The sequence below is a fragment of the Struthio camelus genome, chromosome 6, assembly GCF_040807025.1.
Source record: "Struthio camelus isolate bStrCam1 chromosome 6, bStrCam1.hap1, whole genome shotgun sequence".
NCBI lineage: Eukaryota > Metazoa > Chordata > Aves > Struthioniformes > Struthionidae > Struthio > Struthio camelus.
Window position 1 is genome coordinate 9,694,818 of NC_090947.1, and position 20,953 is coordinate 9,715,770.

General features: G+C 39.1%; 1 protein-coding gene across 4 annotated transcripts in view; it reads right to left on the reverse strand.

Moving 5' to 3' along the window:
* CARF (calcium responsive transcription factor) overlaps window positions 1-20,953 on the reverse strand; it is a 44,637-nt gene that overhangs the window by 12,802 nt on the left and 10,882 nt on the right. The window contains exons 2-12 of one of the 4 annotated variants that reach the window (XM_068948091.1): window positions 20,530-20,651; window positions 18,783-19,004; window positions 17,537-17,657; window positions 14,786-14,915; window positions 13,194-13,278; window positions 8,386-8,575; window positions 5,925-6,045; window positions 4,216-4,359; window positions 3,528-3,761; window positions 2,900-3,062; window positions 1,759-1,834 (exon numbers count right to left, since the gene is read on the reverse strand). In XM_068948091.1, coding sequence (XP_068804192.1) covers window positions 1,759-1,834; window positions 2,900-3,062; window positions 3,528-3,761; window positions 4,216-4,359; window positions 5,925-6,045; window positions 8,386-8,575; window positions 13,194-13,278; window positions 14,786-14,915; window positions 17,537-17,657; window positions 18,783-19,004; window positions 20,530-20,651 — 1,608 coding nt within the window. Of the gene's footprint in view, window positions 1-1,758; window positions 1,835-2,899; window positions 3,063-3,527; window positions 3,762-4,215; window positions 4,411-5,924; window positions 6,046-8,385; window positions 8,576-13,193; window positions 13,279-14,785; window positions 14,916-17,536; window positions 17,658-18,782; window positions 19,005-20,529; window positions 20,652-20,953 lie in introns of all 4 variants that reach the window. The other 3 variants (XM_068948094.1, XM_068948093.1, XM_068948092.1) reach the window with 3 other exon arrangements.

Genomic DNA, 20,953 nt, shown 5'->3' on the forward strand with positions numbered 1-20,953 from the left:
AAGAAACAGATTAAGAAGTGGCAGAGGCCAAAGCGGGAAGAAATCCAAACATAACAGGACTTCTTCAGGCAAGAACTGCAATGGAGGATAACTGTCGACATAGGTAAATCTTTAAGCATAACAACCTTGACAGCGCCCCTTTGATTCCTACAGACTATCTACCAGCTACCTGCAACAAGTAGCCACAGCGTGTTCCAGTTAAATAAGGAAACAAGCTGGCCCTTTAGAGCAACGCCACTGAGATTAACAGTATTTAAGTAGTCTGCAGCATTATGTTAATGTAATGCATACAAACAATTGGGCTCCTCTGCCTTGCTGCAATCATATCCCTGCTACAGCCAACAACTTTCCTGAAGAGTTTCATATCAAACCTATTACACATAGGAAGGGGAGAGCATTCACAAACATGCATGGAAGTTCCCTTTTTTGTGTCATACACTAGGCAAAACGTCCTTGAAACAGACTATTACTAGGGAAAAAGGATAGAATAACCTTATTTTAAATTTACAATCAGCCACTACAGTCCAATGGAGCACCTCAACCTATGCGCAACCCTAAATACGTGGATAACACATAGGTCTAGTTACAAACGTTTTGTTTCAGTACTTATTTTAAAGTTGAAGTAATTGTAGCAAGAACCCTTTTACAGCAAAGAAAAACCAGTGCAAATGAGCATCTTCAATATCCCCCTCCACCACCACCACCCTCCCCAAACCTTAAGTCATACACTTATTTGGATAAAACAAGTTTCTATAAAATCTACACTCTATTCTTGGGGCAGAGTACAGGGTTTAATACTTTGTTAGGTGGCCCAGCAATTGCTGGAAAGAGATGCTACTTTGGCCTCAGACATTACTGAAGAAGCTATGCCACTTAAAGAACTGAAAGAAAACATGTGAGGGTGACTGAGCACTGGAACAGGTTGCCCAGAGACTTTGTGGAGTCTCCACCCTTGGAGATATTCAAACCCCAATGGAACATGGCCCTGGGTAACGTGCTGTAGCTGACCCTGCTTGGGCAGGGGGGTCGGACTAGATGATCTCCAGAGGTCCCTTCCAACCTCAACCATTCTGTCATTCTGTCTCACTGCCCTGCAGTCTCTAAACACCTGTGTCTCTAAGTATTAAGAATAAAGGAAGAGAGTGTTCTCAATTCTGATGATGGAATTACAGCATTAGTTGTTCAGGCCTGATTTTGGCAGGGGAAATCAATAAGCCAAGGATATCATAAGAAGCGGGAGTCCCAAAATGAATTCAAGTCCTTTTTTAGCAAGATAGTTAAGTATGCGCCAAAACCAGACCATCAAGGAACTCGAGTATCCAGCTCCTCTCAACTGTGTGCCATGACTGATATGAATACCAGTCTGTTCATCAGGAATTTCATATTTCTCTGCATGCATTATTAGCGCCTTCATCCAAGCCCTAAATGCTCTTCAAAATAATCACCCCACCAAAATCTTCAGGTGTTTTGGCATGCTAAATAGAAGCCAGATCTACACTTTTCATATTCCCACCAACCACATCAGGATTACAAATATTGTTTCCCCAACACACGCAAACAAACGGTAAAAACACAACAAAATAAAAATATGTTCTCCTGTGCCCCAGAACAGACACACAGAAATCATCCTTCTTCTTAACTTCAGCTGAGTGAAAGGATATGACAGTAACCCCTTTGGAAGGAAAATGAATTTCTGTGACATAGGTAATAAAAAAAAAATCACATTTGGAGACAGCTGAGTTATTAATACAGTCCTACCATCTGAAGGTGATGAGGCAAAGGTAACAGTCACTGTTTCTGTGAGAACATTCGCACTATCTGTGGTCCACTGCAGCTGAAAGGAAAGAGATCTCAGTTCTCAGAAACGGTGCAAGTTTGTCTACTACAGGAACACAGGCTCAACATAGGACACATAGGAATACAGGCAGTGAAAGCCAATGTCTAAAACTACACTTGCTGCATAAGTTCTTAGTTTACTAAAAATACAAAAAAAAAAAAAAAAATACCCTCCCCCCAATCACCCTGAAAACTGAAACACTGTAAAAGATTTCTAACATGTGCTGTAACAGGAAGGTTAAAGCCTCCTCAGTAAAGTAGGAGGGTTTTAAAATGAAAAACAAACAGTTATACCACTTGGCCAACCAACAAATATCAGTCATTCACCTGAGGCAAATGCACCATACGGAAAGGTAAATATCTGATGACGCAGTATGATTTAATACTACAGTGTGGCAAAACTGATTTTAAAAGGACAATTCCTTCACAGTCAGCCTCATAACTAGGAAAACTAGCATCACTGTGCGCCCCTTGTTCGGGGGCACAATCCCTTGTTAGGGGGCTTACGCCTTGTTAAAATAGAAGAAAATTAAGGAACAACCTGTAAGGGTTACTGAGCGTTCTGGAGTATATACTTCACGATTACTTCACTTTTATAGCTTATCTGCTAATATTTATTATTACTTACACATTCAAAACGCTGCACAAGCCCTAATTTAGACTGCATCTGAAACATGTTCCATCCCCATTTTTCCAGATAGAGAAAGGTAGCAATAACACAGTACATGGCAAAGCCACGCAAAAAATTTTCTGATGCGTGTCCATTTCTCCATACCACGTGGCCTCCAGCTCATGCTGTCTTCATGTAAGTACTAGTATTGCCTAATGTGTCAATCAACTAAAAGTAATCTAATGCTAATGAGATAAATACTGAACAAGGTCAAAAGGCTTTATTCAAATTTAATCCAACATTGCTGAGCCAGAGATTCCACTGCAAATTTTGCTGCTGGGAACATAAAGTCAGGGAGAATTTTGACTGAAATATGGCTAAGTAGTAAAAGTTAAATAAGACTGCCAGTATTTAACTCCAAGACTCAAAAAGAAACACTTAGGCCAAGAGTACCGTTGCTGGTATGCTTTCTGAATTATACACCATCTCCCCGTTCCTCAGGGACTTCTGCACCTCATGAATGTGGTTCTTGATGTCATTCACAGTGGGGAAGAAAGACAGGTTATGCCTCTCTGGCACTTCATCGGGCTTGAATAATTCTCTTTCCACATACTTTCTGTCACATGTTAAAGGAAAAAAAACTTTAAAAATTGGAATATGCATATTTACAACCTACTGGGATATTTTCCTCTGCTATATGTTATTTCCCCTCTTCCTTTTCCCTCCCCTTTTTGCAATGACAAGGCAAGAACAAGTTAGATCATCTTCTGACCCAGTTCTGCATGCATCTGCTCTAGAATCTGGAATTTTAAAAATCCCCATTTATTCAACTAACTGTAAAGAGGACAGTAGCTCTTAATAGCTACCTATAATGAAACGGAAAAAAAAAAAAAAGATAAAATCTGGGAAAAATGGATTCTAATGAAATATGGGAAAAACATTTAGTAACTGTCATTACAGTTACTGCCAGTAACTGTATCAGTACTGCCATTCAGTTGCAAGCCACATTAATCAAATGTAAAAACGGATATAGCACTACAGACTGAGAAAGGTGTAGTTATCCAGCCAGGCAATGCTGTACCTTAGTTGCTTCCTCACTGCATAGACCTGTTCTATTCCCTGAGACACCAGCTCTCGGATCTTGTCTGCTACTTGAGGATGAAGTCGAGAAGGTAAAGTACAGTTCTCATCTCTAAGAACTTCTTCCTCTTCCTCCGGAGAAGACATAGGAAAATGGGAAGGTGAAGAAGGAAGACATGAAGTCTCTATTTCATGATACTGGTGGGCTTGCTGAGTGGGTAACTGTATGTACCACCTGGCAAGGAGGAGAGAATTTCTGTGCACAATTCTCAAGCAAAGTCAACAAAATGTGTCTCTTGAGGAACAGTCTGACAATGACAAATGACCAAGTTAGACTGGCTTAAGTTTTTACTGCCTCTGAGCTGGAAGATACTGACCTTGAGAGCTCAGGGACCTCTCACACTTTTGCAATGCAAAATAAAACAGGTTAAATCCCCAAATAATATAGTTAATTCCCTGCTCAGCCACATCTGCTTAAGATTCACAGTTTGGTGTATTACACATTTACCAAATTAAACCAGACCCATAGAAGTCTTAATGGCATTCTGTGGTTTTTTAATTTTGTGTTTGTTTTTCATTATTAAATAAGAACATTAATAAAGTGACTAAAACAAAAAAGCCAACCAAGCAAATTATTTCTCTTTTTTGCTTCGTTTGTCAAGATTAAAAAAAAAAAGGGGAAGTTTCACCTGAGGACACCTCCAGCATCTATCAAGTTCTTCTTCAGCATGTTGAATGCTTTCTCCTGCTCCATTCTTATGATTTTCTTGTCAATTTTAGGGTCAGTGGGAACTCTATACTCTGGAAACTTCTGAACCTTCTTAATATAGATCCTTCCAAGATGAGGGGAGGAAAAAAAAAAGAAAAAAGAAAAAAGAAAAATTCTGCTTCATTACACTTCTCCCTCAGAGGGAAGGCAAAAAAATCCACTTACTTCATAGCAGATACTACTTACAGAAAAAGTTCAGGCAGGGTGGTACAGAGGGTGAAGAGCCTCTAAGAGAACTGAGGAATTGCTAAGGAAACATCAACAGAGATGGACACAGATACTGGACTTCTGTTCCAGTCTGGAAGCAACTCAGCCACATCAGAGTGGTGTTGTGCCTTAAAAATCCTCCGTCTCTCAGTAGGGCAAACAAAGCACAATACCATTTCCAGACAGGCTGTGCAATTTCACCCAGCTTGAAGCCCGAGCTGAGCACATACACTTGTGTCTAACTGCACCTGTCCAAGTAAACACACTCCTGGCTCAGTAAAAACTGAACATGCATGGGCACTGAAGTCTGGGAAGCTGCAACAGGATGCTCAAGGACAAGAAAAACCATTGGAGTTGAATAAGAAGAAAGTCCCTGGTGAACAGGGAGAACTGTAACTTCTGCAAATAGGACTTCTGCTAAATTTGTATGCTGGACCAACATGAGTGCAATTAAGCCCCAAGGAAAAACAACAAATAAGAAGATACAGTTTTAAGACTAAAACGGTTGCCCCAAGTTAGCTGCATTTCCGCTACTGCGGCTGTCAGTCTGTGCTGGCCTAATTAATGCTCCTTGGGTATCTGAACCCCAAATTCATGGGCACAACTGAAGACACTGAGGTAACAGTTACCAGCTCTACAAGTAGAGGGAGAATGCAAAATGGGGAATGCAATTATTTTAAGGCTGGTGTTTGGGGGAACAGAAAAGCTTTTGCTTTTATTCAAAATTTGTGGTCATCAACCATTCAGTGATTCTTGACCTTTGGTCTGCAGTCATGTAAAGATCTACAGACAACTGTTAAGGGATCCACATAACTCAGCTAAGAAGAGCGAACTCACAAATGATGCTTAAACTTGTTATTCAGGAGTTTGCATCTCTACTGGAAAATGTCTAAGATTTGCAAATCAAAAGGAGGGGAATATCTGTTCTAGGACAGAGTAGATAAAGCTTACTTACACTATCAGAACCATTACTATGTGTCTCTCAATCTACCCTAGCTTCCTAATCTGTTACTAGCTGCAGCTCACACCTGTTATAGCTATACAGCCAAAGGATGAACAGAGAAACATTCAAAGACAACTTTTTCTCATGCTATTTCTTGCCTCTTTATCAGGTGCGCTAAAGCACACCCTGATATGATGTCCTCAATAATGCTTAGGTAGAGAATGATTCTTACTTGTACTTCACATCCTGACGTGCTGTTACTTTGCACACAGGCAACCTATCAAATCTCATCCTCATTCAGTTTCATAGACTCTCTCTCATTAAATGAGCATCAACCAGAAGTCATCCAGGAGACAAAGCTAAGAACCTTAGTGCATGATATCAGCTATTACCCCAAAATAGCGCTCCGTAAAGGCTCACAAAAGGTAAGCTCTCTTAGGATAGTGCGTAGCTCTTCCAGCTTCATAATCAATTCTTACCTCGCCGGACAAGTGGCTTTGTACAGATGGCCAGATGCACTTTCCTGCTCACCAGCTTTTTTGGGCTGGAAACCTTTCCTCCTTGGCCCATACTGGCACTCCATTACAATGGCTCTACTTCCTGCGAACAGAAAGTAATTTACTCAATTACATATTCAAGCAACCACTGAGGTCTAGTCTTTATAGTAAAACAGTAACTACAGAACAGATGAGAGTCCTGAAACACTTATTTCTATTTAGCATCAGACTCTGAAGAAGGCGGAACGCTAAGTGCAGCATGCATTCCAGTATGGTACGGATGCTTCTCTCATAGCATCCAAGGAACATGCAGCATTTTCAAAGCATTTCCCAAACTAATTACACTTCACAACACTCCTGGAAGACATGTAGAGGCAAAATGTTGGCTTCTGCCTTGATGAACATCAATGCTTTACACAATCAGCAGCCTTGTGAGTTACCAGTGGAGCACAATGCTGGTAATAAACGTCAGTAAGAGAAGCAGAATCCCCAAAATAACCTAGAAAAATCCACAGCTGAAATCAAAGCTTAAGCATTTGCATCCTCTTGTCTTAAATCAATACTTTAGACAACACTGTCCTGTGAATTCTTACTTGCCATTAAGGTTTGCAAGTCTGACTTACTGCTTCAGTGTGGCATACTCCCACAAAAACAGATGGGCTTAAACAAAGATTGCGCAGCTCTAAACATCATTCAAATTAAGTGGCTTCTTCCAGTCAGACTTCTGACAAAAAGGAATTAACGGGCATAGCACTGAAGTGTTTGTGGTCAAGGGAACTTGTATTTCCTCTATGTTATGTTTAGTTATCTTTTACTTGCAATCTATATACTGGCAGGGAGCTGCCTTTACCACAAATGATATAATCAAAGATTTTTAAAGTATCACAACAGCAATATTTTGTTTCCATAAGCTGGTCAATAATTTATTGCATGAGTCAATAATTTATTCTAATTTAAAAAAACAATGCAAATAGAGAAATGGGAAATTTAAAAGCAGATTAGGTATGACGAATGGATAGTCATTTAGGTTTGGGGTTTTTTTGAAACTGAAAAAAAAAATCAATGTGCTATGACTGCAGAAGACTTCAACAGCTTTAAACTAGTCTTTGCTAGTATGCATCTCAAAAGCATTTTGACGGGACCCTTGTTTCACAAAGGGATCAGCTATCCAAAAACCTTATTCAAAAATAGTAACCAAGATTTGGTTCATTAATACACATTCTACAACACAGAGAACTACCCAGCTTCTCTAGATTTCCCCACAGCAGAAGCACAGCAGGAAAGCTACTACAGATGCATTCCCTTTATGCAGAAGACAGAAATCCCTCAAGAACACCACCTCTGTTTGTAAAGTTTAGAATTCAGTCATCTGGGATTTAAGCTACTGTTCAGTAAATCATATTCATAGCCTCTGCTGTAAATATGTAAAAGATTTTAATGAATGCTTTTAATAGAAGGGTTTATAAACTAAAGCTAAATGCACTGGAAAAACAACACATTAGAAATACAAATAATGCCTGTCTGGGGGTCTGAACAAAACAAAAAAAAAACCTGCAGCTCAATAATCAGAGTCTCTGTTAGTTTACAGCACTTCACAAAACAAAACAAAAAAGTAAGGATGTGTTTTTGCTCCAAACATCTTTCTTGGGGAGAACTCATATTTACTAGGCAGAACCTACAAGAGACACTAAAGATGTATGAAAATGTATTTCTGCAAAAATAAGGTAGGAATTAATAAGGGTAGGTTGTTTTGCATTTGTTCTTCATTTTCTTCTACTACCTCACAGTTTACTGCTTAAGCTTTAAAACTGGTGCTAACATTTCACTTTTTCAGTTACTTTCAGCAAAAAATGCACATAACCTACACTCCAGTCATTCCTGATCTCTATGTAACACGTTAACTTCATATAGTAATTTTAAACACGCATTCCATGAGCTAACCAACCTGTAAAGTCTGCACATTCATTAAAAAAAGAAAAATCTGTCTGCTGAGATATGTTGATGTTTGTTTTTTGTTATTCTAGTTTTTTTAAGAGGCCATTTAAATAGCTTATTGGCTCCTACAGACCAAGCTTTTCAAGGACTTCCCAAGTTAAGCGACACTACTGGAACAACTGCTTTCCCTTATGAAAAATTTCATGCCCTGGTAGAGTAGATAAGGCCTCCCTCTAAAGATGTCACTCATATGAACTCCCAAACAGTACTTCACCGATTTATTTCTAAAATACAGAACAAAGGGACTAAATCACTCACAATAAAGCATAAGCCTGCTCCTTCAGACTGCAGCATGGAGGCACCCAAATGGCTTTTTTTTTTTTTTTTTAAATGTTTGTGCCTTGACTTTATCAACACCATGAAACACCATGAGGATCCTTTTCTAAGGCCAGTTGGCAATTGATGTTGAAATTTGAAAGTAGTTATTAAAATAAAAGAAGTTAGTTACCTGCATTGACAAATGGGATCCCATCATATGGGACATACTGAGATTTCCACATCAACCGTGTGGCGGGTTTGGCCGGGCTTGGAGACTGGCGCGTCCCCCACACACTTTGTGTTTGCTGCTTGTGTAGCGTTAGAACACTCTCTAATTCTGTCTCGCTCACACAATAGCCGCGGTACGAGTCCCCAATTTTCTGCATGGAAAGGAGGTGAAATAATAGGATTATTCACCCAGCTGACTGCCATCCATTACCCAAGAACACGAAAGCAGTCTGGGACTCTGGCAAGTGAGGACGCAGCCTCAGATTTGGCGGGGGGTGGGGGGGTGGGGGGGTGGGAAGGGGGTTGCGTTTTTTTCCTACTAGTCTCCTCACAGACTCCTCCTTACCATAGGATCTAATAGCACAGCAGGCTCCAGTGAGGTCAGGAGTTTGTCAGTCCTCCAAGACCGTAGGTACACCAAGAACCCCAGAAAAGCTTACAGAGTTACTGCCAACATTAGTTGTTATCTGACATAACCCCAGTCCTGTTTTTCCCCCACACGTACTTCAGTTGCAGTCACCTCAGACCGAGTCATCTTAAGTGAATGTATTCACCTGACTCCCATGGAGAATCTCAATCTTAAGTGCTAGAAGTGTATCTATTTCAATGCACACACACCGCACTGAGTTGGGCAGAATCTACCTGCTCACCTACTCACTTAGCATATTAATATTGAACTGAACGTCTCATGTAATTCCCCTCCCAGTTCCACAGCACACTCCATTCTCAGAGTTACACAGAAATATAACACAGAAGACTTGCCACATGCAAATTGACAAGGGTTTCAATGAATGCTATTAAGCTCTGGGCAACTCCAGAAAAACTGCATCTAAACCTGACTCGAAGGAAAAAAAAACAAAAAACAAACAAACAAAAAAACCAGCTCACTGACTTTGCAACTTCCTCTGACAGCTTTTCAGCCACTCAGAGACATCACAGCTAGTTAAGTGCTGATCTACAGAGACCCATCACCGAGCAGTGAAAGCTCTCGGTCCGAATTCAGAACCTCATGCTCACTATCCAGTCGCAGTCCAGGATCAGGTTGATTAAGCAGGTGACAGTAACACCCAGAGCAGTCTGCCAACTCAAGTTTTATGGCATAACCATGGGACAAACACATGATCAAAGAGCACAGACATCTGACAGATCCGTTTTGCCACCTTCAATGACCCAGCAGCCAGATGTTTAAATAGTACTGACAACAGCAGCAGTGGCTCCCCATAGATATCGACCATCTCTCACAAATACATTAATTACCACTGCATAAAGGTGCCTCATAGTCACCTGAAACAAACAAAATGTCTGTGGTTAGCAAGAACAAAAGTCAACAGAGAACAACTGAACTGGGCCAGACATGGTGCTGCTGCCAGCACAAGCCCAAAAGCATAGGGTTATGCACTAGCTGCAACCTCAGTTGCTTAAGCAGCAGCTAAGCTCACTCCACTGCAACTACAGTGCTCCAGCCCCCCAGCTAGCTACATAAAGTCTACGCATGCTGCACTCGCACAGTCATGGCCAGGAAGAAAAGTTGGCCGTTGTTTAGTTAGAGGTTGTAAACAGTATTTCTTGCCTAAACTTGATCTGGAAATCCAGGAGAAGCAAAGGAGCCTGAGAAGAACAAGGCTGCATGCTTTCTCCGTAGATATTGGGATGCTTCCCCTCAATCACAGCAGCAACTGCAACACCAACTCGCCCAGCGAATACTGTGTAACCAGCATTTCTCTTCCCAAACGTTATACCCATCACTATAAACAGGCCTCATTGATCTTATTCTAGGGAGATGAGAGAAAACTGATCAAATTGTTGCATCATAAAACTACTAACAACTTCTCTTAGGGCGCTGTCTGCTATTCTGGCTTCACTTATGCACAAAATAGAGCATTTTCCCAGGGGAACAAAAAGTCTCAGGATCTCCAGCTTCTAGTAGCTGCCCAAGCGTGAACAAATGGACAAGTGTGATTATCTGCTCCAGACAAGTAGATCAACTTAGCCTTGCACAGTTGATTAATAAATGCAGTCCCTAATCATGCTGTATTTCAGTATGCCAGCACATACTGGAAATCCATTCTGATCACACCATTGAAAACTTTTTAAGTAGGTTACAGAAAAATTTACAGAAAATAAGTTATTTTTTAAAATTGATACATTTTATTAACAAAGTAATTACCCTGAAAGTAGCTGTATTTCCTCCTACCCTTTGACTCAGCCTTACTTCAAGTCAAAAAAGGAGGAATTCCTTTTCTCTCCCCAACCTAATAGCAGCAAAGGGATGTAAAAGCCTACGCTAAAGTATACACATCAAGACTGCAGTATTGCTTAAGTGAAGTAACAGCAGCGGGATGCGAGAAGCATTATGCTGTCTAGGCTCTGCAAGTGTAAGCAGAATAGTTCAAGGCAACCAGGGAACCAGCATCAACCACTGAGCTTAGTGCTAATTTGAACAGTTGCAGCTTTTATTGTTCTGTGTTGGCTGGTGCCTGGTTGCCAAAAGAGTCACCACTCTTGAGTGTTTAGTCCTGGTCTGTAATTTGGTCAACACTCTAAAAGATAGAGCGGGCAATATGTATACAGGCTGTGCCATGACTTCCAGTGCTGGTATCTTCTGTGAAATTCACACAGACTTCCACAGCGTTTAAATTCGGTTCTATTCTGGAAAGTGACTGAGAAAGTGGAATTGTGAGTTGCCACATTTACCTGCACCAAGCGTGTTCAGTCTGAAGGCAAAGAATTTTTTCTCTAACTGCCAGATCTCCAAATTCTGATTAGGCTACTCTATCCTGTTACCAGTAATAAAACATTCCCAAAGACATACACAGACACCTTCAAAGGTGAACGACAACTCAAATCCCATTCTTTCTAGTCTGCGCCCACAAAATTGCACATGCAGCCTAGCAGTCTCTGGTGCATTTACCCTGTGAAACTGACTGGAACTCAGTAAAACAACTCTGCTGATAACACACAAGAAGGAATAGAGTTCAGGTCATTCCTCCTTGGACAGGTTTTCTCTGCAGGGTGAACAAGAAATAAAATTTGTCTTGTTTTTTTAAAGGAACAAGGAGGAATAACGTATACAGGCAACAGCTCTGCTCAACAGCAGAGACAGATCTTTATAACCTCAGAACACAACTGCCATTTTAAACAGAGACAATATTTTGTTCTCCTTAAGGATAAGGACTCCACCGGTGCTGCTGCTCTGAATTTTAAACACAGCAGGCGAAATCTCTGAAGGAGTATAATAGACTCAAACAGACCAAACAGACCCTTATACAAGTCCTCCTATAAAATGAAGCCAATAATAAATGATTCAGATAAGCTACATGGATGTTAAAACATTAAAGTATGTGCCACAGAGAGGTAAAAACACTGTAACAGGGGTTATAAACTTATACTCAGGGTACAACCCTATACATCTTACTGAACTTTAACAACTAAGCAGCCACATAAAATAAGTGGCTCATTTACTCATTCTTCATTTAATCCTCTAGCTTGTATGTATCGGGAATAAGAATTCTATTCCCAGGCTTGAAAATACGGAAAAGCTAAGGCATCCATACCCAAATCACATGTACTGCACATCTTAAACACCTAACTAGTAAATAAAACAGTTTCTCCAGCATGGAAAAATTAATGTTACTAATTTTCTGACCTCTTAATGTTTAAATGGATTATAACAGTGCACAATACCATTTGCATGAAATGAAAGGCATATAATAAGGCAGGGACAGATTCCAATATTTAGTTAATTTTAAAATTATTTCCAAGTGGATACAGAAGAAAATTCAATCTCCAAGTCCTGCAACTGTAATTTCTAGTTAACAGTAGTCAAGCTGATAGGAAAAATCTTCTAATGGCAATCTAAAGAGGTGAACCAGCTACAGAGATAAGGAACTTTCCTTCACAGAGGTATTAACAGCAAGTCAAATAAACATATATCAGGGAGAGTGTGGTTGCAGGAGGACAGAGCAGGTGACCTCTCAAGAACTTTCCAATCTACCCCCTCCTTCCTTTAAATGGTTTATGATGCATTCTAGCTGTTGATATCACAGTCATCAGGACATTTCTACAGACATCTAACAATCTACAAATAAAAAGGAAGCTTTTTTTTTTAGGTCAAAAGACATGATAGGGTTGAAGAGAAGCACGAAATATGCTAGTTCTCCACTTAGGGTGGTGAATTATCTGCACAATTTACAGTGAAAGACTACCATTTTATAGTTTTTCAGTAGATAATCAGAAAAAAGGATAGCAAGCTTTTTAAATATAAAGCAGCTCTCTCACCAAAATTAGGTGTGCAAAAATCCTAAACCAAGTGTTAGTCACCTCAAGGGAAAAAAATAAAAAAAAAATGTGATAGCTGTTATCACAGAATTTTTGATAAAAGAGGGGGAAAAAAAGCACAAGTAACCATGCTGGCACAACAAAAAGCAATTCTGTGAGAATACCTAAAATTTAAATGCTTTAAATGCTTAATCGCTAGTGCAACAAAAAAGCAGTTTACTCAGTAGAATCAGTAGCTTTTTCCAGTGCTGTACAGAATCAAGAGATTTCAGAAGCACAATTTTTGCTTCAGGGGCTGTTGGTAGTCACGAATTCTAGCATTAGAAGGGATCCTATAGCAGTTTACATTTTTAAATGTGCTAGTACCAGCACATTTTCATAGAACCAGGAAGCTTGAAAACATGCAAACTCTACAAATGCAAAAATTATTCCTTTGAGAGTGTCATGATCTAGAAGAAATAAACCATCAAGTCAGAATTGTTTGCAGCCCACCTCACAGTTCCTGAGACGGCGCGCCCATGCAGGTGTATTTGGGGGCAATGGCTGGACTGGGATAGGAAAGGGATCTTCCACTAGCCTGAAAAAATAAAATATAATAAAAATCTATACAGACAGCCAGGAGAGCAATAGTTTAGTCTAACATTTCAAATCAGCATATTAGGTATGCCTCTGCAGCATTTATGATCAAACTATAGACATTGTATCAACTTGCCTTGAAAACCTGGGTTTGATTTTCCCCATATTTTACTTTATTGCCAAAGCAATTCACTGTAAATATCAGTATTTTAAACACCACTGTCTTCTACATTCAACGGGACCGCTAAATATTCAGTATTCTCAGTATTACTTCCTGAAAACAATAGCCAAAACACTGCTAAAATAGATCAATTGATCATCTTGATAATTTTCTTACACAGACAGATGGTAGAATGCTGAGGTTAAAACCAATACCAAATGCTTGTTAAATGTTGCACATTTCAGTATATTTTAAGTTACCGAAAAATAGTTCCAACAACTGTTTTGACGTAAATACCTAGTTTCTGCATTCCTTAAACTCTGAGGCAGAGACAATGCTTGCTCCCAACAGTTCTGAAATTGTTTATCATTCCAAAACCCATGTACATCACCTCCTGTCTGTTCAAATACTTCTTATTCTCAGAATATTTTTTCCTGACATACCCAAATCACATTCACAAACTGTTTTTTATTTTAAATATTTCTTGAATACATGCAATTTGTGCCACATCACTAAGATTATTCTAATTTCTTCTATTCCCGATTTCAAAAGAGCATAAATCAATGAGAAATTAGACCACAATATATGACTCTTTTTTTTACCTTTTTTTTTTTTTCCTCCTCAAAGTGAAAAGAATATTCAGAATATTCAGGATTAAAACACTAGGCATCACTTAGCATTATGACAGAATCAGGTGGATATCAAAGAGAAGAAAAGCATAACTAGATATTTTAACTTTAGAAAGTTCACTGATCAATCTGCTCATCTGTTGTTCCACTGAAACACAGTTAGCAGCAGCTTTCTCAGAGCTTTTATCAACAGAATTTCAAGCTCTCTGAAGAAAAAAGATAAGGCTCTCCCTATTAAGGCCATCTATTACAGTCTCTACCTAGAAAAATAATTTCTACAATATCCACCCACCTACTGCCCCTTTGGGGGGGGGGAGGGGGGGGCTCTATAGGTTTTAACATACTGATAAAAGAAACTACTCCCTCAAGCTTCTGCTTTCGCTGCAGCTCCTTCACTGAAACATCTTCAACTCTTGGCAATATCAGCATCTATCTAGAGCAATTTCAGTAATTTTCACTGTTACTTTAAACACCCACCTGCTGTTCTGGTCAGAATATATCCAACTTTCCCTGGAATTCAGGCCCTTTAACTGCTCTTGCCATGCTCCCAGCAAACACAGCATGCTACACATCGTTCGCTAATTCTAAAGTACCATAACCTCCACTGAAGCATTCTCTGGTAATTTTGTAGTAACTGTTGCAAAAACAAACTGCACGAAAAACTGGCAGTACTACCAGCAGGTCCAAGTGGTTGTTACTCCTTTTAACTCCTGACCTACCTAGTGGAGTTTCTTTTCGATACAGTGAGAGATGCCTGTGGATGTAGAATGTAACTGCTTGTACTGTCTGCTATAGCAGCCACCGTTACTGTCTGCAAGTTCCCATCGCCGCACTTCTCTTCTGAAACATCTTTGCAAAAACAGAACATCCTCCTGGTTAATAATTGAATAAATATGGGGAAACGGCAAGCTACGATTAAACTGCGTATGTCAGAAAAGTTAAGTTTTTGCATATGAAACAAGAGGATTTCTATATGACAAACTACAAAGAAGTCCAATAGCTGTGAGTCAATACTGATAAAGTCTAGGCACAAATATGAACGTATTCTTTATAAGGTTGTTTACACTCTGAGACTTTGGTATCTTCCTACTGTTAATGCATCCCTCCATGACAAAGCAAACAATCAGAACTTGTGGAATAATCTGCTTTACATTTCAAAAAACCCCTACTACATTGCAAGACTGTTTTGGTCAGCTGCAAAACACACAGTGTTTACTTTTTAAATAAGAAAGAAGAGGATTGTGATACTGTTTTGTACCTAGAAAAGAGCACCTAAACAAGTAAAAATGGCCTCTGGTCATTGCATCTGACACACTGTTATAACCTTCCTGACTTCAGACAAGACTTTTGCTAACTATAGCCCCCCATTACAAGTTGTCATCCTTTAGATTTGCTGATACCAGCACATAGAATTGTTCCCTTACCCAATTCTGTCAATATAGTAAGTTTAACTACAGTCTAAGAGTGCAGAGAGACCTGTAACATATGGTAAGTGACTGTTCCTAATCAATATATTTGCATATCAAAGTGATCAGCAGTCAGTATCTTTTTTTTTTTTTTGAACTTATTTACCTGAAAACGTAAATGTATTGGTTAGGACAAATGTTTTAGCCTTTTGATAAGAGGGAGCGATCCATAAGCTAACAAATACTGTTATATTGAAGCTGGTATACAAAGTTAAACAAAAATATGGGGAAAAATTGTGAAAGCAAGCATTTGATATTTTAGTCTCGGCACAAACAAAAGGGAATTCTCTCTAGGTGCTGGATTTTTCCCCTTAAGTTATGAAAGCTTCTTTTCCCATACCGAAAGAGAGGGGCGGGGGGAAAAGAGAGAAAAGCACAGAAATCACTCTACTAGAAAGCTTGTGCCAGAAGACTCATGAGTGTGCACCTCAGAGTAACACACTCAGGCTCAAAACTTTGAGTGCTGGTTCCTTCTACGTGGACGCGCCCTTAGGAGACTAAGCTCTGCTCTGAACCCCATGCCATTTTGTGCATTACCACCAGCTGGAGGCAAGCAAAACTCAAGGGCTAACAGCTCTTTCTCCTTCACCTTCAGTCTCTATAGTAAGCCACTGACAACTCTTCCTAATGGTCTTTTAAAAATAAAGATCAAATAACTACAAAGCCTTTTACACAGTAAGTTTTTAGAAAAAAAAAAAAAAAAGCCTGCAGCACTGTTACATAACACGGATTCAAATACTACAAAACCGAGCTATTTGCAAACACAGAGCCTCAGGAAGGATATAAAAAAATGGGAAGGCAAAAATACTTGCAAGTATGGCAACCCACTGCCTGCAAAAAGTAGCAGCAATTCCTTAGTAAGTGAAAGCTTCACAGTCAGCCTAAAGTCACCTAAGATTGCAATGTATCCGAAGGGTGGTCTCACCCCTACAGTAACCGGTAGGGAGGGAGGGAAGGATGCCAATCTTAGGGCAGGAGCAGGCATTTCAACAGGTCATCAACCATACTCCAACCTTAAGTGAAAAATGGTTGGATCATGGCTTGAATCCCAACTCCTTTTTCTGTTCATCCAGAATCAGGATTCTAGTCTTATCTAAGAGCCCTCATTCTGCAGGAACTCTGAACTAATGCTCAGATTTGGAGAACTCACTCAAATTTTGGAATTTTGTTCAGAAGAGGCAAAATCAGTTCAACAAACCTTGGTGAGTCTGACAAGATGTCACAGCTTAGTCAGTTCTCAATCTTACTCTGTGCATGTGAACGAGTACACGGCCTTCAGTCATCCAAGCTAAGCTTGCAGATGAATAGTCATCTTTCAGATTTCACTATGTTCCTTTTCTGGACAGAAACACAACTTAAATGTTGTGTTTGTAGCTGTACATCTCATCACATGCTTAAAATGTGACACTTAACACATCGAGGGCAAAAGATTGGTAATGAAATAAAAGGTATAGTTCATTTTCTTCATTGGGAACTGGTTGTCTCCCTAGATAATTCATTTCTGGCTTCACAAAAAATTCCTCATCACCAGCAGTCTCCAGAACAGGCCAAAAGAACATTAATTCTTCTGCTGCATTACTTGAATTAACTACTTCACTTTAAGTGAAATGAATAACTCAAAGCTGGTAATACAGTTTTCTGATTTAGCATAAATATCCTTATTAACAGCCAACAAGACAAGAAGCAGCTTTGTGCTTGGTATTCCAGTTTACCCATCACATATCTAAAGCAAGCATAACAACCCTTATTTCATAAGGCTTTTTGTCCAGCACAAAATATGTAACGTGGGACAGCAGATTCACACTTGGAAGGTAAATTCAGTAAGTATGTATTTTTGTAATTATCTTAAGGAAACTAAGGAAAACTAAGGAAAGAATTAACTAACAAATTAAAAAATTAACTAAGAATTAACTAAGCATACAAATAACAGGTTCTTAAAGAGAGATCGTGCAGAATGTTTAGTCACAGGAACACACACCCTCTATTCCCACAGGTTAAACTCACCCTGAGTGCTGGTTACATCCAGAAGCTGTCCTTGAGGAATAATCACTTGGGCCATTCCTGCTTGGGCAGAAGGAATGACATGCAACACCTGCCCATTTTCTGATTGGCTAGCAACAATCATCTGCAAGGCAATCACACAAAAAGATGAACGGTGCTGTAACGTATGGTGATAACCATACGGCCTGATTGGTTTTGGTTACTACCAGAATGAGAAATATTCTAGCTGGAACTAGGACCTCTGGGCTACTTTGTTTTCACATAATACAAGCAAACAGTATATTTATTGTTAATTTTTAAAAACTACTTCCCACCTTTTAAAATAGCCATCTAACTCATTAGAGAGCAGAAAAACAAACAGGATTCTGCAATGAATTATACGCTTATTTGAAACTTGGAACACCATTATTAAAGCTATTAAAAAACCTGAAAACTAGTCACCATTGGATTCACTGTAATCACATTCCTGGATGAGCAGAATTAATCACAACACGTAAAAATGCTGATCTTTACTTCTAAGAAGCTGACATTAATAAGCATCATTTTACGCAAAAGCAGAAAGAAGAGAAGCTCCAGGTCTTTAAAAAATAAAAAATAAATTGCCTAGCATTCTCGGAAACATAATAAACCACTCTTTATATAGTGAATACTTCTGTAAGTATCAAAGACTTGTTCAAAACAATGTTATAAACCTAGGATAACATGAAATACGATCTTGTTTCTGATTTTTTATGCTTTAGATGGGTGAGCTGTCTTCAATAACACTATAACTTGTGCCAACCAAACTCTTCAGGTGAAAGAGTTACTTTTCTATACAGTAAAGTGCTAAGAACTACAAAGCAATGTTTTAAGCAAATTAATTTGGAAAAAAGGAGGGCCTTAATGGGTTAGCTTACAGCTAATGTCACAATTCCAAAAAAGAGAGAGACTTATGAAACCATACAGTGAATAAAAAGAAAGCAGCAGTGGCAAAAGTATGAGGTCTCATTGCACAATCACACCCAGGCTCGATAATGACAAAATACATGATGATGTCATTTAATAAAATTACTAACAGTTGGAGGTCAGGATTTGGCTACTTGGGGAAGAACAAGCAGAGAATGAACTGAACCACTGAAAAGTTTCACCTTGTTGCTACAGACAGTCTGTAACAGTTGTTGTTACAACAAACTAGTACCATATAAAAGGATCTTTCAAAGAGCTTCCTCCTTTGTGAATACAACATCTGATCTGTTTCAGACATGCTCACCATCTGTGTACTCGGCCCTCCTAGCGACTGCAGCTCATAAAGAGGTTGGCTGTCTGAGTCTACCAGGCGGAACTCCTCCACGGAGAGAGGCTGCGGCTGGGATGGCCGCACGGGCACAGCTGAGGCTGGAGAACTGCCTGAGACACGTGCTGCAATCGGCAAGGCTGCAGGAGAGTCACTCCGTCCAAACGACGGTTCCCTGGAATCCATGCAGGTTAGATGCTTTCCCAGAGGAAAAACAGTAGAATGTACTTTAATCCTTAGTTGTAATTTCTACCTTAAAAATTTTGTTTAAGTTTAAAACCTCGTAGGCTACATTTTATTCTCAGAGGGAGTTCTTTCCTTCAGATCAAGAAGCTACAAGCTAATGTTAGCAGTTCTGTTTTCATTTTCTATTTCCAAGTTGAAAATATGAATACGTTTCTGCTTCCTAGCAGACAGTTTCTACTAAGGGTAAATCGTTTGTGTCCACGATCTGTTCCCAAAAATTGCTCATCGCTTTGAAATAAGTTTTACTCAATTTCACAATGAAAGAAAACCTAGGTATTCTTCTGCCCAGCTTTGTCATACATACATTTAGGCATGAAGACAAAAATCTCTGTAAGATGACAAATGCACTCCTAACTCTTTACTGCAGAAGAAACACAAGCAGCACAAAACAACAAATTCAAATGCAAGAATTATATAGCGCTAGATCAAGAATGAGATTTTTATTAATCTCTCTTAAAATATGTACTCAGAGCTCTTTCTCATCAAGCTTGTGGAACTGGGTTGTTACAGTACTCTCCATTTTCTTTTAGTTTAGATGTTTAAGCACAAATATCTGTCCTTTTCAAACTCGGACAATGCAAAATATTAAATGTTTTAAAATAATGAAAAACTGGTAGCTCTTGTGTAGGTTATCATATCAGGCTGTCACTTGGCCAGTGCAAGAAGGAATGTAATTTGTTTTATCTCTTGCAGCAAACATATAACCAACTGGTGTGACTGCAACAAAAAATTGGGAAACTACATATCCAAAAAGTGGGGGAAATGTTTCTAAATTCTATATTAATACCAGTATTGGCCCAAATAACATTCTCAAAATTTCATAAGTTTCAGCAGGGAGGATTTATATCTCACTGTTGTAAGCCACACAAGAGCAGCAGCAACGAATGCCTGGCACTAGTTGCTTTGAAGACATTGTGTAGTATAGCGGCCATGAGCATGCTACTAAAACAAATACTACCTGAATGATATTTTATGTTAGTAGCAGCTATCAGAAGAATAGTTATGCATGGAAATATTTCTGACTAAGATACCTGGCAATTTTATATAAAAAAATACATTAAAGACTCCCCTCCCTTGACGCTCGAACAGGATTCCTATTTCCCCTACATACAATCACAAAGCACTTTGACCTGATTTTCAAGTGTTCAGAACCTCTCTTATTCCCAAGCACATCATCAAGCATTCTTTTAATAAAGGATTTTCTTAACACAATACAAATACACATTTCTTCAGCACTATAATAAAATCTACTAAATATCATTATTAGAAGGCTGTCTAGTTACATGTAACATCTAGATATTCATCAGTTCAAAATTAAGTGGCACAAAAAGCCAAGGTAAGGAACTGCTGTACTTTGTAAAAGGACACAATGTATTAGAATCAAGAGAAATATACACATATTGACAAAATTTCATATTGTAAATTCATCAGAGCACGGAAAGAAAGCATCCACAAACACAGGACATTCAGATCTCACCTTAAAAATCCGAACATCTCTTTTTGACTCTCCTGTGCTACTGCAGTTGATTACCAACAAGTCATTGCATCTTTCCATAGTGACATTATGATCAGCTTCATTTTCTTCCATTACAAGAGGACCTGGAAGAGTGACAAAACTTTATTTCAGCCTCCCACATAAATGTACTTTAGACTCAACCAAGACGTTGCTGCATTTTTTTGTTCTTAGGAACATAGCCTTACAAGTTCCACACTCATCGCAAGCTAACAGCGGAGCTCTCAAGATGAAATCCTTGCATCCTCGTGATTTTATATATTTCTCACTGCAGAAAAATTTCAATAGATTGCTCCAGGAGCACGGTTTAGCCCCTTGTACAAGAAAAATCTGCCTTTTCAAGAAATCACAGACTTTGACTCGTCGTCTTTGTGCACACAGATACAAA